Source organism: Carlito syrichta, unplaced genomic scaffold, assembly GCF_000164805.1.
Source record: "Carlito syrichta isolate Samal-C Ts95f unplaced genomic scaffold, Tarsius_syrichta-2.0.1 Scaffold306975, whole genome shotgun sequence".
Lineage (NCBI taxonomy): Eukaryota > Metazoa > Chordata > Mammalia > Primates > Tarsiidae > Carlito > Carlito syrichta.
In genome coordinates, this window is record NW_007251071.1 from 739,371 (window position 1) to 764,564 (window position 25,194).

At 39.4% G+C, this 25,194-nt stretch overlaps 1 protein-coding gene across 2 annotated transcripts in view; it reads left to right on the plus strand.

Moving 5' to 3' along the window:
* ARMC3 (armadillo repeat containing 3) overlaps positions 1-25,194 on the plus strand; it is a 94,841-nt gene that overhangs the window by 64,332 nt on the left and 5,315 nt on the right. Inside the window, exons 11-16 of one of the 2 annotated variants that reach the window (XM_008063641.1) lie at positions 2,897-3,033; positions 3,894-4,062; positions 6,801-6,901; positions 8,157-8,258; positions 8,988-9,083; positions 24,705-24,902. In XM_008063641.1, the coding sequence (XP_008061832.1) occupies positions 2,897-3,033; positions 3,894-4,062; positions 6,801-6,901; positions 8,157-8,258; positions 8,988-9,083; positions 24,705-24,902 (803 nt within the window). Of the gene's footprint in view, positions 1-2,896; positions 3,034-3,893; positions 4,063-6,800; positions 6,902-8,156; positions 8,259-8,962; positions 9,084-24,704; positions 24,903-25,194 lie in introns of both variants that reach the window. The other variant, XM_008063640.2, reaches the window with a different exon arrangement.

Genomic DNA, 25,194 nt, shown 5'->3' on the forward strand with positions numbered 1-25,194 from the left:
TGGGCGACAGAGTGAGACTCCAACTCAAAAAAAAAAAAAAAAGAAAAGAAAAAAAATTAAAACTACAAAGAAAAGTGAGGGAATGATGAATCCCAAATTCAAGAAAGTGGTTGCCTCTGGGGTCAGTAAGGGGGCGGCAATAATTGGGAGGAACACACAGGGTTTCAATGTTGAAATGTGTCATTTCTGGAGCTGGGTAGTAGACAAACAGGTATGCCTTTTACTAGGATTCTTTAAGTTATACATAGGGGTTATCATATATCCTCTTGTGTTTCTCTTATATTTCATCATTTCAAAACTTACAATTACATTTATCTGAAAGTCCATTATGGAAATATGTTTTTAGTACTTATGATGATCCTATTACATTTTCATTAAAACTTAACTTTCAAACATCTTTTTTCCCCATCAATTTTTCTCGTAATTACTTGTCACCACGCCACTCATGTGAACAGCCTGGGACTTTGTTTCTCTCTCCTCCATAAAAATAACAAAAGTTAACATTTATTGAGCACTTTCCCAAGCCTTGTGCTAAGCAGTTTACATGCAATTAAGCCTCACTTGAAATCGGGATGTTTATAATTCCCAATTTACAGATGAGGAAAATGAGGCTTAAATAATGTGTTGAAAGCAGATATGAGAACATATCTTTTCGGGTCCAGAGCCTTATCTTCAACTATGCTGTCTGCTCAGACAATTGCCTCATCATCTTTGGTCTCTTAGATGTCAGTTCCCCTTTGTTCCCATTGACTCAGTTCATTTGTGCTCACCCATTCGGGTAGTGATAGCCACCAGATAGGTATCTACCAGTTGCTATGTGCCAGGCACCTCACTAGGCTTCGAGAGACAGTGACAAACAAGAGTGTCCTGGTCATACCTTCATGCAGACTTCAGGGGCACCCATCTGGTTCTTGCCAACTTTTCTTCCTCCCGCTTCCTCCTATTCAATCCCTTGCGGCCTCCAGGCTGGTCTTTATACTGTGTGACCTTCCTCACATCAATACACATCCCCAGTGGCTTGCTGTCACCACAAGCTAAAGGTTAAGCTGCTTAGTGTCATACACAAGGGTCCTCGGTGACCTGCCTACCTGCCAGTTCAAGTTTCAGCTCTGCATGGCTGGAGCTCTATACTCCAGAAGTGCCACACTGCTTGTAATTCTCTCAGCCCTCATAGTTATACCTCCTTGAGTTTTCTGCTTTCTCCCCTTTTTCCACGTAATAAATACCCACTTCTCCTTCAAATGCCAGCTCAACTATCCTGTCCTCTAGGAGGTCTTTCTTCAGTTTTCAAACTGAAGTGCGTCTTCCTCTATTCTCTCATTATACCCCTTTGTCTTTCTTTTTTGAACTTTATGGTTCTTTTGAAAGACTACAAGCTCCTTGAGGTTTTAGGAAAGGGAACTGAGATTTTCCCTCCATGTCCATATCATTAATATATACCTGGTGCATAATGTATGCTGAATAAACATTGTGAAATAGAAGGAAGGAAAGAAGGAAGGAGAAGGAAGGAAGGAAGGAAGGGAATCAGATTTTTGTCAAAAGAACCCATGGAGTAGATTACTATTATGTATTATACACAGCAATAAAGATGATCAGCAATTTGGCTTGTTAAGCATAGGATACTTCAAGTGAGCTTTCTAAGCTGCCCAAGTTACATGTGCTAACGTGAAATCCCTGCCAAGGTCTCTGAGTTTAGTTTAATGAGCAGAACATATTCCATAGGGCTCTTGTCTTTGGATACTACACATACAGACTGGTAGAATATTAGTTTTACCCTCCAGGCTCAGATAATACAGTATTACACTTCAGACATAAGTCTGACTTTTTTTCCTGATTAGAATAATTTTATACATCTTTTAATAATGTAATTAATGTAGTTCCCACCAATTCTCTTCTTCTTGAATGGAAAAGAGGACACTCTATGAGGATAGCTAAGATGGGCCACTCTCTAGAGAACTGCTTCAGTGGTGCTTTGGCCACTCTGCTGACTTGGTGACCACGTTTGTGATGTGGGTTGTCCTTGGCTGCTTTGGTTCCTCTTGCTCCAACCTTAGCGACTGTGTTAGCTTCTGATTGCTGCTGTAACAAATTACCACCACTTAATGGCTTAAAGCAATATGAATCTATTATCTTTAACTAATCTCCCCATCTCAAGATCCTTAATTTAATCACCTTCCAGGGAAGCAGACTGTGGGAGCTCAGAAGTCTGAAATGGATCTTCTGGGCTAAAATCAAGGTGCTGACCTGGCTGCATTTCTTCTAGAGACTTTAGGGGAAAGTCCATTTCCTTGACCTTTCTGGCTTCTAGAGGCCACTGGTATTGCTTGTAACCCTGCTGGGATCTTCAGAGCATATCACTCCATCCTCTGCTTCCCTTTCCACTCTTGTCTCCCTCTTTAAAGATCCTTGTGATTACATTGGGTCTTCCTGGCTAATCCAGGATAATCTCCCCATCTCAAGATCCTTAATTTAATCACCTTCCTGAGATGCAAAGTCCCTTCCAGGGACAAAGACATCCCTTTGTCTTTGGGGGACCATCATTCTGTCTACCTCAAGGCTAAGTGAACATTCGGTGTTCAGGAGCAGGGTGAATAAACATAGGATATCCCACATATAGGCAGTGAGAAGACAGGTTCCTGCCCCAGTCCTTGTCTCATGTAAAATCATCATGACCTCCCTGTCACTTTACTGGGGACACAAAACTGGGCTTCCGCGTGTAAGGGTTTACAGTAGATTTTTTTTCCCCTTGAATTTAATAAATCAAAATCGAGATACCTTCTAAAGCATTTTTTTAACAGTTAAAGTATTTTAACAAGCAAATGATGAGATGTTTCTAAAAGCGTAGATATTTATATTCTATACTCTCAATGTGTAAAATCTTGGTTTCTGCTTTCAGTTAAGAAACTCTGGTGGATTGGAGGCCCTTGTTGAGCTCCTGTACTCCAAGAACGATGAAGTCAGAAAGCACGCCAGCTGGGCGGTGATGGTCTGTGCCAGTGACGAGCTGACGGCCAATGAACTGTGCAGGTTGGGGTGAGTGGAACCCTCTAAGCTTTTGGCTCAGATGGAGAGCAAGAGACGGAGAAGCACACACTTCAGGCACAAGGAAGATCAAGCAGCGCTTGCAATGCTTCTCTATGTCAAGCACTCAAGAGCTCTGTGTGTTCCCAGCTTAGGCCTTACTTAGCTCTGAAGGGATTGCCTGAATGAAGGGGCACCCCTTTCCTCCCCACCTGAACTCTTCTTCACTGTCCTTTACAAAATCATCTTCAGTCATTTATTTTCTGCCTCTTCATCTTGATAAATGTTTCTCTTTTACATTCCCCTGCTATTGCCAAACAAACCCTATTAGTCTCTCAACTTCCAAGGCTAAAATACAACGGGACCATGACTAACATTTCTGTTTTTCTTCCCCATTCCACCAAACCTCTTCACCATAATTCCAGATTTAACCACCTTCACTGAATCGGTTCTCCTTATCAACAGCAGACAAGTTAGTTGCCTTTAGCATATCAGCAAATAGGATTTTATGTTTCCATGGACAGCTTCCTCTATTCATTTATAAACTTTTTGATTCTTTGCATATATTCCTGGTTAGCTGAAAAAAGTTGATGTTCAATATTAATTTTGCTTTAAGTAAACTAAGAAATGCTTTCCCTGAAAGTGTCCTTTTAAATTGTTTGAATATAAGTTACTAAGTGATATATATAGCCACAAAAAGGGCAGATTTGTCTTCACAATTCTGCTGGTATTACTATATTTAAAAGGGGGTGGGAGAGGCTTTAAACTTGTCATCTCAATTCTTCCTTCAGGATCTTAAGTAGGTATATAATGGGAACCCAATGTTGGATTACTTGTATAAAACAAATAATGCTTTTTACTTTTATTGACAGGGCTTTAGATATCCTTGAAGAAGTTAACCTATCAGTAAGTCGAAAAAATAAATTCAGCGAAGTAGCTTATAACAAATTGCTCAACAACAATCTTTCCCTGAAATATAGCCAGACTGGCTATTTGTCATCAAGTAACATAATTAGTGATGGATTTTATGACTATGGTCGGGTAAGTGGCAGCACTTATTTGTATTTGAGTATGTAGGATAATTACTTGTTTCTTTAATCCTGATGCCTTTACATTGCAATTTCATAACCACCTAACATAATTTATATTCTTATAGGCAGAAATTTGAAAATCAGCACTTTATCCTTAGCTTTGGTTATGAGATTTTGCATTTTTGTACAGTTTTGAGTAGAATCTGATTACTTGTAATTAAATCAGCTTGCTAATGCCAGTCTCAAGTTTTAGATAGCTATAAAAGATCTGGGCACAGTGGTGTGCACCTGTAGTTCTAGCAACTAGGGAGGCTGAGGCAGGAAGATTGCTTGAGCCCAGGAGTTCAAGGATGTAGTACACTATGATCATGCCTGTGAATAGCCACTGCGCTCCAGCCTGGACAACATAGTGAGATCCTATCTCTAAAAAAAACAAGAACAAGATATAAAAGAAGGGGCATTTTTAATTTGGGAGTCCTGTTACTTAGTGTTAGTGATAAGGGTAGAAGTAGGCATTTCTTATTTTATTAGTTACAATATAATTGAAATTAACCACATTTTAATACTGGATTTAAAAATGTAACAAAAAATATTGTTTTACTTAACTGCATTTATGATTATGATTTTAAAACAATATATAGTGCAATTCAATGTGAATGCTGAGAGAAGTGGGAAGCTCAAAGCTAAAATCTTGAGGACTTGTTGACATGGGTTGCCAAAGGCCTCTAAGGTCAAGCAGAAGATGTGCAAGAGGAAAAGGGAAAGGAAAAAAGAATCACATGCAGAGAGCTGGGGATGGCAGATCTCAGAAAGCACCACCCAAACTCTGTATTTCCTGCAGTGATGCAAGAACTCGGAATTGCAGAAGCTGTGTTTGCCAGGCAGGAACAAGAACTCAGAAGGGGGTGAGAGAGGCTGGCAGCAGATTCCCCTTGGACCTATTTGGTTCCAAGAAGCAGAGGAGGCAGGACCATGAAAGAGTCACATTGCTGAACTGCCCTTGCAGGAAGCACTTGATCGTGGTGGCAGAGAACTAGAGAAATTTTGAATAATGAAAAACAGCTAGAATAAAACTTTGCACTGTTTTTTTTTTTTTTTTGAGTTGGAGTCTCACTCTGTCGCCCAGACTGTAGTGCAATGGCTGCTCCCGGCCACCACAGCCTCGACCTGCTGGGCTCTGGTGATCCTTCCGTCTCAGCCTTCCAAGTAGCCGGAATTACAGGCATGCGCTACCACGCTCGGCTGATTTTTTGATTTATTGTAGAGATGAGGTCTCACTGCCCAGGTGGGTCTCAAACCCACGGGTTCAGGCAATCCACTCACCTCAGCCTCCCAAAGGCGCGGGATTATAGGCTGAGCCACCGAGCCCGGCTTGCGCTGGTTTTTATTTTTCACTAAAACTCTTCTGCCTTCTCCACCCCCTGTCACCACCAAGCCCCATAATATCCTATAACATACACAACCCATGATAAATTGCTATGAGAAAGCTCATCTCACGCAATGATGATTAATTTAAAAAGAACTGATGCTGCATTAGTACAGAGATGCTTTAAGAAATCAGGGGAAAAGAGTTGAAAAACATCACAGAACACTTACTAGGATGAGATAAAATCATGACAAAAGGTATTTGGTCATAAGGCTTTTAAAATTTAATGAGACACTATCCTTTACAAAGAAGAATGCTCTGATTCTTTCATTCAGTAAATATTAAGTTTCTGATATTGGAGGCTGTGAGTATGTCAGTGAACAAAAGAGACAAAGACCTCTGCTCCCATGGCACCAGTGAGAACAGACAGACAAACAAAAAACTTGACAAATAAATGCATGCTATCTCATGGTATAATTGAGAAGAGCCATGGCGGAAAGCAGGCAGAGCAGAGACAAGATGAGGGCTCTGTATTGCTGGGGAGTAGTGAGGTGGATGGTTGCAATTTTAGAAAATTTGCAGTCATTATCTCACTGAGAGGTAATAATAGCCGAGCAAATACTTGCAGGAGGTGAGAGTCTTAGCCATGAGGCTATCTCGGGAAAGCACTTTCTAGGCAAAGGGAGGAAACAGGGCAAAAGCCATAGGTGTAAATATGAGTGAGAAACAGCAGAGCGGCCCATGCAGCTAGAGTCCAAAGAACCAAGTGGGTGAGACGTGAGGACTAGGTCAGAGAGGTAACAGGAGAATGTGGCCTTCACTCAGAAGGGTATGCCATGGCTGGGTCCTGGACAGAAGAATGACAGGATCTGTCTTTCAAAGGGATCCTGAAAAGCATCTTGGATATAAAAGGGATCTAAATATAACTTGATTAGAAAAAGATCTCAGAAGGTGATCTAGTCTAGCCCTCTTCTACTAGGCTAGCAAAATTGCCAGAATGGGGCTTTGTCTAGCCTATTTTTAGATAGCCTCACAACACTTGGACAATCTGTTTCAGTTCTTCGGTACTTGTACAGACAGTCAATTCTCCTTTAAGTATGAGGGTAGATTTGCAAACTCAAGTGCTTTCTGAGGCCAAGAAGATAATTAGGGTATGAAATGGCTGAGTGTTAAGCAATAAAGATGATAAGGAACTGGATATATCCTGCCCAAAGGCAAGAACCTCCACAAGCTTTAGGTTCCTACTTCTAATTTTATGTATATGTATTGTGTGTGTGTGAACTTAGATACATCAAACAGTTGAGACCGTATTCTATCAGTCCTTATTTTTTAAAGTATGACTCATGCAGATATTACTTTTTGGTCTTTAAATTGCCTTGCAGATAAATCCTGGCACCAAACTTTTGTCTTTGAAGGAGCTTTACTTACAAGAACCAAGTGACCTACGAGCTGTACTCTTAATCAACAGTAAATCTTTTGACGCGTGAGTCTTTGGGGAGGGGCGGGGGATGCAGGGAAGTACATACATGAAGGGAGACCCCCTGAAAATGAAATTTATTTATTAAAAAATTATGTGTTTATTCTTCCATGTTTAAATTTCAGTCACCTTAAAGTACTCTCCATTTGTGGCAATACTCCTATCAAGATGCTTTCTCTACTGCTCAGAACAGTTTTTAAACATGTACATTTTGATGCCTTTTAGTGCTTCTGCTGTTTTTTTGTTTCACCACTTCCACATAGGCAAAACATTTCCCTTTGAGGAGGTTTTTCATCCGGGGAAACAAACAAGCAAAAAAGTCGTTTTGGGCGAGATCAGGTGAATAGGGAGGGTGGGACACAGGGTCATGCTGTTTGGGGTCAGAAACTGCTGAACACTCAGCACAATGTGGGCAGGAGTGTTGTCATGGTGGAAGAACCAGTCACATGTTTGCCACAAAAAAATTTACTGGAGCCGAGCACAGCCTCTCACAACGTTAGCTGGTACATTGATGCCAATGGGTTTCTAGAACACTTACCTAGCAGGGGAAGACTGTATTACAAGGGATCTGCTCTCCAAAAGATAATTCTGTGCTTTTTTGGGTCCCTCCTGTATATATATTTTTATTTCTCCATCAACAAGTGGGTATGTACAGATTCCTAGATTATTTTCTCCGGTATATAACACCACCATGCAAATAAACACTGGCCCATAAACCCAGCCTGGCATTGGAATTTCCACCATCACAAATCAACACGCTCTTGCTCTTTTCCTTTGACTCCATTTTACCAGTCAATTTCAAGTGTATTTTGAAGTCAGGGCCTCTTACCCATGGAGTAATTGAAGAAAGTATAGACAGGAGCAAACCAAGATGGATTATGTTTACAAGTCTCCAGAACTGTGTGCTGGAGTGTAACTACTGCCCAACATATTTCTTTGAAATATGAAATAAATGACAGAGCTAAAAATTAAGCCTTTAACGTTCTTTTTAAAAATGATCATGTATCATGAACATCTGTATATCTATTTAGTACTTATGTTACACATTTTGTACAAATATTTTTGTCCTAACTTATGAATAACTTTGTAATATTCTTTTTGTCTTATAGTTTCTCCCTTATGCTTTTAAAATAGTGTGTTATTGTTAAAGTCAGCTTCAAACATCTCTCTCAGGGAGAAGAATCTGTTTTGTGAAGCAAAGCCAATATTGGCAAATAAGTTATTTTATTTTGTACATAATTTCAAATGTGTAAAATTTTAGTTCTCCACCTCCATCTATGGAAGATAAATTATCAGATGTTGGTTATGGACGAAATATTTCTTCTTCATCTTCCTTACGAAGAGCAAGCAAAGAAAGGACCAAGTAAGAAAATGTTTTATCTGTACTCAAATAACTCTCCTTTTAATTTTAGAGTGAAAACATTTTTTTTAGATTTGCAATCTTGGCAACTTAATTTTTAATGCTTCTGGTAATGCAATTGTGTAATTGCTTCTTAAATTGCTGTGAATGACTGGGTGAGGTGGGAGGCTGAGGCAGGAGGATTGCTTGAGCTCAGGAGTTTAAGACCAGCCTAGGCAACACAGCAAGACCTTGTCTCTACAAAAAATAAAAAAAATCAGTCAGGCATGGTAGCACATACCTGTAGTCCCAGCTACTCAGGAGGCTGAGGTGGAAGGATCTCCTGAGCCCAGGAAGTCAAGGCAGCAATGAGCTGTGATTGTGCCACTACACTCCAGCCTGGGCGACAGAGTGAGACCCTGACTTAAAAAACAAAGAAATACATAAGAAATAGCTGTGAGAAAGATCTCTGTAAAAGAAGTCAGCAGACCTGGCTTCACATCCTGTCGCGGACCTGCAGTGATTGGGACTGCTTGACCTAGTGTCTGAGCAGGTATCCTTTTCCTTAGGTATAGATGAAATCATACCTGGTCCCCTGCTTCAAGATGTTGAAAGGAATCAAGTCATATAATGAAGTGAAAATGCCTTGTGAACTATATGTTGCCTTCCAAATGTAACATCATGCTATTTTGCATATGATTGAAATTGGTTGTTTTTTTTTTCAAATGACAAAAAAAAAAGTTATCGTTTCAGTGCTGGATTTGGGTCTCCCACAGAAGACAAGTCAGAGCCTCCTTCTGGACGAAATACTGTTCTTAGCAAAAGTGCCACTAAGGAAAAAGGATCAAGGTAGGAGACATGTCATTGTGTTCCTAGTTTACCAAGTAAGGTTGGGGAGAGGGAGGGCTGGCTTTTCAGGAAGAAGCTTTTCTCATGCAATCAGTATGCTGAACTAGGTGAGACTCATGAGACATAATTAAAAAGTAACTTTATTTTTGTCTCTTGCCGTCTTTTTCAAATTTACCCAGAGAGAATTTCTTCTCTTGACCTTGGAATGAGCACTCAGGTCACTTTGATCACTTGTAGGGACTGTAAAGTCCTATAGTCACTTTAATTCAGAAGTGACAACAGGAACAGCAGTCTCCAGTCAGTCATTTGAAAGCTCAGCCCTAGGTAATTGACATGGCATGAACTCTTCTGCCTCCCACCGTTGCCTTTTGCAGGTGGCAGACCCCACACACAGGGTCCTGTCCACCTCTCTCCTTCCTTGCCTTTTCCTCCATGCCCCTCTCATCTCACCCAGAGTCTCTGAACCTCCAGGGTGGAAGGAACCCAAGGAGGAGCAGGAAACAGGACAGAGATCTCACTTGAGGGGAACAATTAGACTGTGCTTTTCAGGCCTGGCGTATTCTAAATGTACTTTTTTCCTGCATAGTTTACATATTTTTAAAACCTATTTCTCCTCCCAGGAGAACTTTCCTGGATTCTTCAAAATACTGTTTGAACTTCCTGCCACACTCCATACCCTTTACTCATCTTAGTAGCTTATATGTAACTTTGGTTTGCTATGGGACCAAATCGGGCCTGAATTCTCAAACAACCTGTCCATCCAAAAGTCCAACAACTATCAAGTACACTCTCTGTGTCTTTTTGTGCATTTTCATGATAGACCATCTTATTTTCACAGGCCGGTCAAAATACTGACTGGCTTTGAGGCAGTTGTCTCCTTCTGGTCTACCCAGCTGCGGCCCAAGGAGTACTTGGCCTTCTGCTCAGGGAAGGTCAGGCCACTTGACTGAAGAGTGACCACACATCCTGTTGTATGTATCCTCCTTCATTCAAAGCTTGCCTTTCTTCCCTCTGGTCCTCAGCAGACCTGTCAACACATTAACTTTCTGTCGCCCAGGCTAGAGGGCAGTGGCACACTCATGGCTGCAGCCTCAACCTGCTGTGCTCAGGTGATCCTTCCATCTTAGTCTTCCAAATAGGTGGAACTACAGGCACGTGCCACCATGGGCTACATCTTTGGTTCTTCTGCTATGCTTGACTTTTTATTTTTCATTATTTTTCTTACAGCTCAGTCTTACTCCAGAATCTTTTGGGCAGTCCTTCTGGGTTGAAAGTTATTTTATATACTTGTGAATATCATAAGGCTAAACTCCATACAACTATGGTTTCCTTTATTGTGATATTTGGCAGTGATTTTTTCTGTGATACTGTGAAGCACTCACATCTTTGTCTCGTTTGATTCATGTCAATTTGTCCTTCTTTTCTGGTGCTTCGTGTTGTCTCCTCACCCCTTGCAATACCTTCAATATTGATGTTTTCCAGGGTTCTTCATCTACTCCTTTTCCTACTCTCCATTGTTTTAACTGCCGCTCTGATCCGCATGCTAGCTTCGGCCTCTCTTCAGTCCAGACCTATGTCCAGTGGCCTGTTGGAGTCCTCTGTGCTGTCACCTGTAAGCATCTCAAGTTCACTATGTTTGAAGCTGAACTCATTGTTCTCCGCAGCTCCCAAATCTCCTCCTCTCTATTCCCTGTGCTGGCTCATGCTAACCATATTCTATACAAATTGCCCAAGCCGGGCTCGGTGGCTCAGCCTGTAATCCCATGCCTTTGGGAGGCTGAGGTGAGTGGATTGACTGAGCCCGCGGGTTCGAGACCCGCCTGGGCAGCGAGACCTCATCTCTACAAAAATAAAAAAAAATCAGCCGGGCGTGGTAGACACGCCTATAGTTCTGGCTACTTGGAAGGCTGAGGCGGAAGGATCACCGGAGCCCAGCAGGTCGAGACTGCGGTGGCTGGGAGCGGCCACTGCACTCCAGTCTGGGTGACAGAGTGAGACTCCAACAAAAAAACAAAACAAAAGAAAACAAATTGCCCTAACCTAGGAGTCATAAAGCCCTTCTTCTCCCCTTATTCCCAATACTGAGTGAATCTCTTAGTCCTATCCCCTCTGTGTCTTAATTGTCTCTTAAATCTATTCCTTCCCTTCATTTTCATTTTTACTTCTCTGGGTCAGGCCTTTATATTATGTCTCAATCACGATGACCTTTTTGTACTGTGGATCCTCCTGCCTTTTGTATAGCCCTCCAAAAATCCATCCTCCATGCTACACCCCAGAGTCACCCTTTTCAAATAAAAGTCTGATCCTCTGCCTAAAGCAATGATTCTCTGTCATCTTCCAGAGAGAGTCTAAACTCGAGCTCTGGTAGGGTATATCCTGGAAGAGACTTTCTTGTCTTGTGTGCATGGTAAATTCTGATTCTTTATTTTCTTTATATTTTTGTTTTTGTGAAGCCTTCTTTGATTATTCCAGGTTAAACATTATTTGTGCCAACTCATGAATTTGGGTATTTATTTATTTATATTTTTCTAACTTTATTGAGGTGTAATTGATGGACACATTGTATATATTTATGGTGTTCAACATGATATTTTGATATATGTATACATTATGAAATATTTACCACAGGTAGTATGCATCAACTCACAGTTACTTTTTTTTATTTTGTGGTGAGGACATTTAAGATTTACTCTTAGCAAATTTCAAGTATACAACATAGTATTATTAAGTATATTGTAATGTCACAATGCTGTATATTAGATCTCCTGAGCTTATTCATCCTGCATAGCCAAAACTCCTTTGTGAATTAATAATAGCTCTTATATATAGCCTGCACTGATTGGTGTTGATCTTTATTTTTTACAATTTAAGAAATTTTTTGTAGAGATAGGTTTTTCTTGCCAAGGCTGTTCTTGAATTCCTGGCCTCAAGCGATCCTCTCATCTTGGCCTCCCAAAGTGGTAGAATTACAGCATGAATCACAATGCCCAGCTTGGTGTTGATTTATTTTTTTTTTGTCTTTCTCACTAAGCACTGAGCTACTTCAGTTCTGGGACCATGTCTTTTTCATATTTATAGCCATAGAGCCTAGAATAGTGTCAGGTACTCTTTACTATTAGGGGCAGTAACAAAATATTTGTTGATTAAATATTAAAATTACTTTAATTATGGAATACTGCTTGAATGTTGAAACTAACTGTTGAATGTTGAAAGGAATAGATGGTTTACTCCCTTACAATAAGCGCTGGGAAAATAAGCATAAGCAAATGAGAATAGCTCCATACTCCATACTGTTTCTATTCTCCTTCTTATTGCTGCATATTCTTGCAGCTCAATGCTTATTTGAAAGTAAACCCTGATGTGTTCTCAATATCCAAAAGGATTGTTGGCACGAAGGATTGTTCATACAGATTTTGGGTTCAGACAAGGCTGGTCCTCGGTTTTCTTAACTATACACTTGACACAAGATGGGGGACCCCAAAGATGAGGTCCAGCCCTGGAGGCCAAGTGGGTTCTTGACTTCACATAGGAAAGAATTCAAGAGCAGGCTGACAACATAAAGTGAAAGTAAGTTTAGTAAAAGAAAAGAGGAATAGAAAGAAGGCTACTTTATAGGCAAAGCAGCCTCCATTCATCCCTGGGGTTTTAGTTGTAAAATGAAAGCAAATTTATTGAAATGACAGAGAACAGGTTGTTCCATAGGCAGAGGAGTCTGGCTGACCTAGGAAGAACAGCAGCCATATATCACTGGAGTCTTATCTTTGTAGTTATTTCTTGATTATATGCCAAGCAAGGGGTGGAATATTCATGGGTTTCCTGGGCAAGAGGTGGAAATTTCTAAGAACTGGGGCTCTTCTGATTTGTTACTATAAATAGGTAGCATCAAAACAGTCATGGCACTGAAAGATGTGTCAGTTAGCATGCTAATATAGTATAATGAGCATATAATGGGAGGGGACAGGGTTTGGTAGCAGGCAGGTTAGTTACCGTCTTGGTTCTAGCTGGCTCTCATCCGTTCTTAACCACATCCTGGTTTTCTTTGTGAGGGCTCAGAAAGTCAGGCTATTTATCTATCTAGAGAAACTGTCTCAGCCACCTGTCCTAAGAGATTAGCTTTGTTGTTTATCTTAGGGAACGAGTCTGCTTAATTCCTATCTCAAATGGATATAATGATCGCTGTCTTATAGAGCTGCTGTAAGAGGAAATGAAATGGTGTCAGGAAAGTGTCTGAGTCATTGCCTGGTGTTCAATGTGTGCCCATTCTTTCTCTCCTTCTTAGCTCTTGGTCCTTTGGGGGATAGACTGGCCATGATACTGTTGTCCTGTTGTCTGTCTTTTGGCACACCCTTCTTGACTTATGACTATTAAAACTTTGGATTCTGGGAATAGAGTAAAATATTTTAACCCTATTCATCTGATAATGCCATTAAGATGTTTTGTGTTAACAAGAGAGTGACAGATACTGACAAAGAATAATGAGACATCTAGAACTACAATGTGGCTAAATTTTTGAGAGGGAGAGATGGGAAACAAGATCAATTATGTGTGAGGTGTTCTAATATAGACAAGAGAAAGTGAAAGTATGGATTTCTCTCTTTTTCCTGATATCAACCACATACCATGTAAACTAAAACCTCTGTCTCCTCAAGCAAGAGATGCTCACTGGGTGACCAGCCATGATATTATTTTTGTTTTTGAAGGTTTTAGTTACATTTCTCTTCATGGCAAGACAATCATAAGAGAAGTGATTGATTTGTTTCCTGTTAGTCTACTCACCTTGATACATCCTTAGGCTTCACTGAAACCAACATGTCTAATATTCCTTCTAAAGCTTTTCCTTATAAAGCACAATTAAGTGTAAACATTTAATCATAATATTTACTAGACCTATTTGTGAAATGCATTATAAGTTCTGTCTATATGGTAATTTTATATTCAGGTCAGTTTTCACAAATATTCACTTGATTGCACGAGTTTTATTACACACACAAAAGTTTATCGTCTTTCTATCTTCCTTTCTCCTCCTGGGCAGCTGATCTGTGGGTCTTATTCATATCCACAACATATGCCTTAACATTGCTGCTATTCAGACAATCTTGAGCCACATAATAATGACTTTCTAAAACACTTTAAAAAATAGTTTCCTACAAACCCTTTTACCCAAAATCTTAACTGTTTTTACTTCCCCCAAATCTTGACTAACTACCAAAGTCTTTCATAAACAAGTATTATCTCTTAGTGATATTTAAATATCTTACCTTTTCTTAAATTAATTCATTCAGAAAATACTTGCTGAGCACCTACTGTGGGCCTGGAATTGTTGCAATGTTGGAGATATAGCAGTGAACAAAAACTTTTGCCTTTATAGAACTTACATCCTAGTGGGAAGACAGATGACAAACAAAATAAATAAAATAATACACACACACACACACACACACACACACACACACACACACACACACACTACTTAGAACAGATTCTACCTCCACTTTGAACAGTACTGTCTTCCCATCTTTTTGGAATAGATTAGGTGAAATCAGAAACCCAGTTGGATAGATGTCTTTCAACATTGAACACCTTGGCTTTCTTGTCTTTATCACTCATGTGGGATGTATCAAATGCTGCCTACTGTTGTGGTTATTTTCCCCATATCAAAATCTTCTTGCTTAAATTGAAGCCCCAGGTGGGCTGGGTTCCTGGCTTGTATTTCTCCCACCGGCTTTGCCCTATAATTTATATATTTAAATAGTCAATGGTATCAAAAAGGAGTAAGTGATTAAACTTTGAAAATTTCAATATACAATTTAGAGCATCCGAATATTCTATATGCCTACTTTCTCTCCTACTCATCCACCTATGAATGTAGAAAAATACCCTGAGAGTTTTGGATCCCGCAGTAAACCCTGTTTTCTGCGGTAGTTCTGCTAAAGTCTCTGCAGAGAAGGTAAAAGTTCTGCTGTCTTTAATCATCAACTACTGCCTTTTCTGAGGATTAATTTTATAGTGGTTAACTTTGTAATTTCCAGGTGTTTGATTCCATATTCATTTAGAAATGAAATTCATTTTAAGTATTGAAGCCTTTGTTAATATAGCCTGGCAGCCTTCACAGGAAGGAAGTTCAAAAGAAATGCTTCTATTTATAGCAGCAGGAAACAACAGTTCCGGGGTTCCAGTAAATTATCTCTTTTTAATCACTCAATAAGATTGCCCTCCCCGAAGGTGTATCAGATATCCTCTCTTATTAATACATGCCAAATGAGTCCTCTTACTTCAGGTAGCACACTCCATGAGAGACACTCCTGTGTATGTTTGGCAGGTCGCTGAGTAGTTACAAGAACTGAGCTACTTATAAAGTTTATAAAGCCATCTTGCAGTGTTAGAGAACAGGCAGACCTATGGCATGCTCTATGCTTGCTGCAATTCTAATTGTCCTTCCTAGTGTTGATTTCAAGTTTGCTAAAATATCAGCTAGTATGTGAAGATGTCCAATTTATTTTTTTAAGAGAAAGAGGTTGAGATGATATATCTGGGAAATATTAATTTTCGCTCAGAGATGTTATAATGTATTGTTGGTGCATTCAGTGATTCATGATCAAACTCACTCCTTAGCTGCAGTAAATATAATAATTAATTGGAGAATATAAAACTCTTAGTACTTGCTTTAATTAATAGACTTTTGTAATCTTCATATAGCAGTTGACAGGATTATTTTTCAGTTCTTTTTTTTTCTCAAAATAAATTTTATTTGTTTGTTTGTGGAGACAGGACTGTACTCTGTTGCTCAGGCTGAAGTGCAGTGGTATGATCACAGCCCACTGCAGTCTCAAATTCTTGGGCTCAAGTGATTCTTCTGCCTCAACTTCCCAAGTAACCAGGGCTACATACATGTGCCACCACATCTAATTAAATTTGTTATTTTTTTGTAGAGATGAGGTCTCATAAGCAATCCTCCCACTTTGGCCACCCAAAGCACTGGGGTTTCAGGCATGAACCACCATGCCATGTCTCAAAAAAATTAACAAAACAATTCATACGGACTTCAATTCATCCTCTCTCCCATCCTGTAGTTCAAGTAATTGCTAACTAATTTCCACCTCTCACTGACTGCTAGTGGAACAGGTACCCTATACTTGTGAGTGCATAGCTTAGGTGATTCACCTGCCTGCCCTGGTCTAGTCCCATTATATTGACTTTCTTGACTTTGTGACACATCTGCTATTTTAAGTTCCTTGTTCTCAATAAGGTAAGAAAATAAAAGCTGCAATAAAAGGTGTTGTTTAATCTTGATATTGTCAGATCTTATTATAATAAAGTATCTAAGAAAACCTGCCCTCAAAAAGTAGACAGTGTCACAGAGCAACGTACATAAAGGAAGAGTGTGATAGATATTTAGGTAAAGTAACAATCCTTTTTAGTCACAAACTGCAGTGTTTCTTTCCATATCACTAGCTAAGTGACAAAATTCTGCTGAAAAAATTGAAATGTAGAACGAACGTCAGTCAGAACATATTGGCTAAACCAGCAGTGATATTGCCTGTGGGTCTGGAACTAGAAGCAGTATTGCCCCCCTTGAACCCATTCAAAGTCCCTCCCTGGCCTGTTCTGGAGATCTCTCTCATCAGGCTAAACAGCTAAAGGCCTTGGGCAGAAGAGCAGGTTTGTGGTTGCAGCTGGAGCTACAGTGCAGCCTCCTAACCCACACTAGAGTCCACCTGGGCTCCTGGGAACTTAGGGTCTCATTTTATTCATTCTTAGACCCATTGCCCAAGGTCATGTTTCACCATAGATGGCCGCCTCTTGATCTGCCTCTGTGTAACTGTGGGCCAGACAGGAACTTGTTTCTTCAAAAACAGAAAGACATCTGTAAGAGTGTCATTTCTTAGACATACACATTGGTAATTATTAAAGAAAAACAGTTAAAACTAAAAAATGTGAAAATGAATAGACTGAGTCCTGGCACCGTTGTGGTAAGAAGTCTGTGACTCTCCTGACCTTTGCATCTTACCTTTTAAATTTCTGTGAATTCCTTGCTGGTCTGCACTGTCAAATGACTGAGCAAACACTCCCACTTCCTCCGGGAGGGTTGTCCACTTTCACTGTCCATTCTGCCAATGCTGGCTCTCAGCTAGTGGTGAAAAGGTAATTAACTAAGCTTTGCTGAGTTACAAATGACAGATAAACCATTATATATCAAATCAGGAGTATTTTAACAAAATATCCATTGGGTCCTCTGATATTGAAAATGTTCAAGTTTGTGACAAGCTGCTTTGGGGAGAGGTGCAGTGCAGGAAGGGGACTGCAGCTCATCAGATCGCACCAGTAAACTGTGTGCACCTGTAGTCTCAGCTACTCAGGAGGATGAGATAGGAGGATTGCTTGAATCCAGGAGTTTAGAGCCAGCCTGGGTAACATAGTGAGACCCTGTATCAAACAAACAAATAAATTTAAAAAGATAAATCAGCTGGGCTCTGTGGCTCAGCCTGTAATCCCACGCTTTGGGAGGCTGAGGTGAGTGGATTGCCTGAGTCCATGGGTTCGAGACCCGCCTGGGCAACTTGGTGAGACCTCATCTCTACAATAAATCAATAATTAGCCGGGCATGGTAGTGTGTGCCTGTAGTTCCAGCTACTTGGAAGGCTGAGGCAGAAGGATCGCTGGAGCCCAGCAGGTCGAGGCTGTGGTGGCCGGGGGCGGCCACTGCACTCCAGTCTGGGCGACAGAGTGAGACTCCAACTCAAAAAAAAGAGAGAGAAATCATACCAGCAAGGTGCCTAGAGTGAGCCACAGGAAGCGAATAAAGACAAACTTTCCATCTATAGTGTTAAAATATAATTTGTGTAAAAGTAAATCCATAACTTTCATGCAAATATAATGTGGATACATGGCAAAGTTTTTTTTTTCCCATTAACAGACCATAAAAGTTGACTTTTGTATACAATTCTGTAAATATTAACAAGTGGAGATGTGTGTAACCATCATCACAATCAGGATACAAAACAGTTTAATCACCCCAGAAATTCTAACTCCTGGTATTATCTGTTCTCGTTACCGTGGTCGAGTCTTTTTGAGAATGCCATTGAATGGCACCATGTAGTCTGTAACCTTTGAGAATGAATTTTTCTACTCAGCATTATGTCTCTGAGATTCTTCCAAATTGCTTTATGTATCAATAGTTTATTACTTTTTATCCCTGGGTTGCATTTAATTGCATGAATGTACCACAGCATATCATTTACCTGTTGCAAGACATTTGAGTTGTGTCCAGCTTTTGATGATTATGAATAGAGCTGCTGTAAACATTCAGGTACAGATTTTTGTGCAAATGCAAGTTTTAATTTATCTGGGGTAAATACTTGGGAGTGGGGTTTCTGAGTTGTATGATAGCTAACTGTATGTTTAACTTCATAAGACACTGCCAAACTTTTCCAGAGTAGCAATAACATTTTACATTCTCACCAGCAATATATGAGAGCTCCAGGGCTCCATATCCTTGCTAGCACCTGGTATTGTCAGTGGTTTTTTTTTTTTAGCCCTGCTAATATGTAAATAGTGGTATCTCATCATGGTTTTTATTTGCAGTTCCCTAATTACTAGAGATGTTGAACTTTTTTTTGTGTGTTGATTTGCCACCCTTATATTTATATCCTCTTTGTTGAAGTTTCTGTTCAAGTTTTTTGTCCATTTTTTTAAAATTGGGCTGTTTCTTACTGTTTAGTCTTGAGAATTATTCTTATACTTTGGATATGAGTCCTTTGTTAGCTACATGGCTTGCAAATATTTTCTCCCAGTCTGCACCTTGTCCTTTCATACTCTTAGTGTTTATCTTTCTGAGAACAAAAGTTTTAAATTTTGATGGAGTCCAATTCATTATAGCAAAGTTTTCTTTTATGGATTGTGTTTTGGTGTCATGTCTCAAAACTCTTTGCCTAACCTGAGATCAAGAAGATACCTTCATTTGTTTTCTTCTAAAATTTGGACTCTTTTAGGTTTTATATTCAGATCTAACATGAGTTTTGCGTTAATTTCTCTATAGGGTGTGAGGCTTAGGTTGAAGTTCAATTTGCATATGGATGTCCAATTGCTCCAGTAACTCTTGTTGAAAAATAATCTATTCTTCATTGAATTGTTTTTGCATCTTTTGTCAAAATCACTGGATAATTTTCTGCAGGTCAAGATGGTATAAATCAGTCTTTCTCTGGTCCTCTCTGTAAAAGACAACTATTAACCCTTGAAATAATGCAAGAGACAATCAAAGGAGAACTCCAAATATGGTAAGAGAGAGGTGAACTGGCTGGTGACTCTAAGATTGGGGAAAAACACAGCAGCAGAGTATCTTGCATCCCCTCACCTAACAGAAGACCCCACAACTTAGTAACAGACAGCAACTAGTAGTCTCGGACAACACCAGGCAAGCCCAGTTTCATTGATAAGGGGGTTGATTGGAGTCTCAATAACAGTCAGTGGCTAGGGTAAGCAAATGCCTCTTCTGCCAGCCAGAGACCCATTTTCTTTCCCCACCCTCACCCCATCCCTGCCAAGAGATATTGAGGTAGCTGGACAGCACGAAAAAGGAATCTAGCTACAGCAGGTGTTCCCACAGTTCTGAGACTCACTTCCCCCACCAAGAGAGACTGGAGTGGCCAACAGACACTAGGAAAGGGGACCATACCCGCCTAAAAAGGGGCCCAGCTGGGGAAGCTGCCTTGTCCCAGTGGACCTGTGACTCCCCTCTCCCACTGAAATATACAGAACAGGTGGATGGAACTAGCAAGAGGGACCTAAGCACAATAAGTAGCTAGCACAGAATGATCCTTTGTTCCCATGGATCTGAGACTACATGCCCTTACCAAGAGACACGGAGTGGGGCATGATAGTAAGGAGGAATCCAGCCTGAAGTGCCCTACCCAGAAGTGCTATCCATTTTACACAGGCTGGGGGGATTCAGCCACAAGTCCAGTCCCCATGTAAAGAAATCTCTAGGTCCCGCAAGCCTGAGATGCCCATCCCTCCCAGAGAGAGAGCTCCAGAATGGGGAATTTCCCTCTGTTTCATCAGACAGCACCAGGAATCCCAGAAGCACTAGTTAAACCAAGTTGGTACTCTCCTCCCCACCCCTCAACATACAAACACTGAAGGGCTCTGAAAATTGACCTGTCATTGGAATCACAGCCTATAAGTAAGCCAGGACCTGCCTGCAGAACATAAATAGAATGACTGCTTGCTATAATAAATAGACTCAGAATTTCCTAACATTGTAAACAACATAGTTAGATTATGATCAAAATAGACCTATTATATCAAGAACCAAGAAAAGTCAAATGAATGAAAAAAGACAATCAATTGATACCAACATTACGATAAATTAAATGTGAAACTATATGACAAGGATTTTAGAGTAGCCACCATAAAAGTACTTCAACGATCTATTATAAATTTTCTTGAAATAACTGAAAAGATAGAAAATCTTAGCAAAAAAATAGAAGTTATAAAAAGAACCAAGAAGTTATCGAACTGAAAAATAGAATAACAAAAATCTCACTGGATGGACTTCAGAGTTAAGTGGAGATGATAGAAGATGGAATTAGTGAACTTGAGGAAAAAGCAATAGAATTCACTAGTCTAGACAACTGAGTGAAAATTAACTGAAAAAAGAAAAGAATAAAGCCTTAGGGACCTATGAGACAATAACAAAAGATCCAACATTCACATCATTGCAGATTCAGAAGAAGAGGAAAAAAGAGTGGAACTGAAAGAGTATTCAAATAAATAATGATTGGAACCTCCCCAAATTTGGTGAAGGATATAAATCTTTTAGACTGGAATACAGTGGCACGCATGTTCACGGCCACCCCATCATCAACCTTCTGGGCTCCAGCGATTCTTCTGCTTTAGCCTTCCGAGTAGCCAGAACTATAGATGCGCGCTACCCCGCTGGCTATTTTTTATTTTATCGTAGAGATGAGGTATCACTAAGTTGCCCGGGCTGGTCTCGAACCTCTGGGCTCAGGTAATTCACTCGCCTTGGCCTCCTAAAGTGCTGGGCTTACAAGCAGAGCCACTGAGCCCGGCACTCGGTTTTCTTAGATTAACCTTATGTTGATCTATATGTCTATCCCTTCACTAGTATTGCTCTGTCTGTAGCTTAATGTCAAGAAGAATGATTTTCCCTGCTTTATTTTTCTTTGTCAAGATTGATTTAGTTATTTTACCCCCTATGCCTTTCCTTATAAATTCTAGAGCAAGATTTTTCTGTCTAGAAAAATCTTTGCTGGGATGTTGATAGAATTTGCTGTAAAACTAGAGATCATTTTGGGGATAATTGATATCTTTATATATGTTACACCTTCAAATCCATGAACACAGTATGTCTCATCGTTTATTATTGATTGCTTTCATCAGTGCTTTTAATAATCAGTGCACAGATCACATAGGAATTCAACAAGTTTTGCAAAGTTTGTCTTTGTTTTCTTTGGAGAAATTGTAAAGGCTTCAAAAAATTTTGGTTTTAATTTTTTTTCACATGTTCTTTTTTACTATATAGAAGCACAATTTATTTTCATGTGTTGATCTTATATTTTGAGACCTTGATGAACTCGCTTGTTCTAGTGTTTTGTTTTATTTTTGCAGGATTCCTTGGGATTTTTTGCATAGACAGTCATGTCATCTGCTTTGTGTTTCGTTTTCAGTAGTTTGATTTTAATGTGTCTGGGAGTGGATTTCTTTGGATTTACCCTATTGACATTCACTGAAACTCTTGACAAGGTTTTTAACCAAATGAGGAAACCATTTCAGCCCTTATTTATTCAATATATTTTTCTGTACTGTACTTTTTCCTCTCTCCTTCTGGGACAGCAATCTTAGACTTTTTTTTTTTTTTATTGTATCACAGGTCCCTGAGAACCTGTCAGTGTTTTTTTTCAAAAATTCTTTTTGGATTATGTATTGCTCAGATGGGATATTTTGTATTGTTCTATTTTCAAGTTTATTGATTTGTTAATCTGTTATCTTCATTCTGCTATTAAACTTATTTAAGGAGTTGGGATTTTTTGTTGTTGAGTTGGATTCTCACTCTGTCACCCAGACTGGAGTGCAGTGGCCGCTCCCGGCCACCGCAGCTTCGACCTGCTGGGCTCCAGCGATACTTCCGCCTCAGCCTTCCGAGTAGCTGAAACTACAGGTGCGCACTACCATGCCCGGCTAATTTTTTGATTTATTGTAGAGATGAGGTCTGCCAAGTTGCCCAGGCGGGTCTCGAACCCACGGGCTCAGGCAATCCACTCACCTCAGCCTCCCAAAGTGCGGAATTACAGGCTGAGCCACCAAGCCCGGCTAGGAGTTGGGTTTTTTAAAATTTGTTTGTTGCACTTTTCAGTTTCAGTTATATTTTTATGTCTTCTATTTATTTCTAAGACTTTTTAACTTTCTATTCATTTTAAGAGTATTTGACCTTACTTGAAAGATTTTAAAAGTCTTTGTGAGGTAAACATCTCTGTCATCTAGACAATGGTGCCTAGTTACTGTCATTTCCCATATTAGTTGAGATTTGCTTAGTTCTTTGTATACTGACTAACTTCAGATTGTAATATTATTTTAAGTCTATGGGTCTTATTACATTCCAAGAATATTCCTTTTGTTTTAGCAAGCAATTGATCCAGTTGGGTTTAGACTTTAAATTCCATCCAGTCTTCTATGGATTGTCATTCCAATGTCAGTTTAGGTTTTAAAGTTTTGCAGTGCTATTTGGATCACCCCTGCATGTATGCCAACCAATGTCCAGTTTGGGACTTGCGTGGTAGTCTATCCTATGGTTCAGTTTTCAAAGTCTATTGTATGTGCTATTAGGGTCAGACCACTCATGCCCAGCATAGAGTAAGCCTAGCAATTTGTAAACAATTTTATGGAGTTGGTTTCCTGAGTGCTTTCTTTACCATGATCTCCCTGTCTTTTCTGGTTCCTAAGGGCTTTCCTTTATGGTCTCCAGCCAGAAAATTGTATTTATCCTGCCTGATACATTCTTTCCATGACTGCACCTGTATCGTATCTACATCCAAATAGCAGGAGGATTGAGTGATTATGAAACAGTTTTAAGCTCTTATGAATTCCAGTGCCACCATTGCCACCACTGTCACAGGATATCTTAGAAGTTGGTATATAAGAATGAAGAAGAATAAGAAGAAATAAAAACAGGAACTTTCCTCCACTCTTGTTTATCAAGAGGGCTTCTCTGTGAGCTCTCTCTGTGCCAGTGCTCACTTCCGATTATTGGGCTAAGTTTAGTCCAATATGGGGAATAGTGGAAGAAAAAAAGAGGATAAACTCATCATCAGTAGAGTAGTAATTTTGTTCTTCTCTGAGCTTCCCGCTGCTATTTACTTTTCAGGGTCCTCAAATAGCTGTTACATACATCCTGTTCAGTTTTTGTGACTATATTCAATGGGATACTTTAATGGTAAAGTGTGCTTGCTTCATATTACCTGGAATGGGAATATATGTCATTATTTTTTGCTTGACTTATTAATTGATGAGGGAACCAGTAATATGTTAATACTAGTTCAAAGAACATTTGAGTTTCAAGGTATTTATAACCAATTTAATTAAAGAATATTAGAAAAAGATTGCTGAGTTACATACCAAACCCATTAACATCATACAGGACAGTAAACTGTAACCTTTGAGAATATCTTTTCCATTGGACAGAAATTGCTTGCATCTCTACTAGACTAAAATCTACATGTTAACTAAGTCTGAAACTTTTAATTAATAGTAAACTATTTTTACTGCTTACTAGGTGAATTTTATTCTTATTAAGTTCAGAACTAAGTACTTTTTCCTAGATAAACCTTGGATGAGTCTTTGCTCCTGTGTGACATAAAAATTATAGACAATTCTTATTTTGTTTGCTTTATTTTCATGTTTTGGATAATTTTTCTTTAAAATAGTGGTCTTGTACTGAAGGTCTTAACTGAAGTAAGATATGACATAGTTGACTCAAACTCTATGATTTTTTTCCAATTCAATAAATATTATATACCTAATATGTGCCAGACACCTTGGTAGGCAATTGAACAGAAGTCAAGTATATGAGCTTCATAAGATATATAAACCACGTAGTGTTCTCTTGAAAATAATTTTTTCCTACATAATATAAATGCTGTAAAACTCTACCATTTTCATGGAAGATGAAAATTTGAAAACTACATATGTATGGTTATTACAGTATAAAATACAGTTGTCCATCAGGTATATGCAGAAGATTGTTTCCAGGAAACCCCGCAGATACCAAAATCTACACATACTCAAGTTGGGCAGTGGGTCTTGTGAAATCTGACTATACAAAAAATGAGCCCTTTGTATGCTTGGGTTTCATATTTAGTGGATACTGTATTTTCCATCCATGTTTAACAGGTGTGGGTGCAGAACCCAGGGATATGGAGGGCCAACTGTATTTACTGAAAAAAAATCTGTATAAGTAGACCTACGCAGTTCAGACTCATGTTGTTATAGGATCAACTGTATCTTATTTCTGTGATGCTCTTCATAGTAACTCAGAGCATGTTAGTGTCTGTTCATCTGTTTAGCAGAAGTTGAGATTTTGATTACTGCTGTTTACTCTCAAAGGAAAAGAGGCAAAAAAGAAGAGGAAAAATTGAAGGAGGAGGAAGAGTTCATGACAATATCAAAACTGGCTGGTGAAGGAAGCTCTGATAAAGAATGGTATCCTCCCTCTGACCCTGACTTCTGTGCGTATGTGTATGAGGTGACCAAATCAATACTGCCCATAACCAATATTAAGGAACAGATTGAGGCACTTGCAAGGTAAGTTTCCTATGTATACATATATGCTTTTACCTTCTGAAAAGTTTTTAGTGGTATGTATATTGCAGCCAATTTTTAGATACACACTCCATAATAAAATTGAACTTTACACCCTAGCTCTGACTCTGAAGCAAAAGCACTATGAATTGAAAAAGTTATCCATTTGTATTTTAGGCTGTATTCTGCCAAGATCAGAGGTAGGGGCTGGAAATTGCTTATAGAAAAATGCTAAACCCTTAAAAGCATCTTTAAATGTGATCCTGATGTCTGAAAATTAAATTATTCCTTAGGA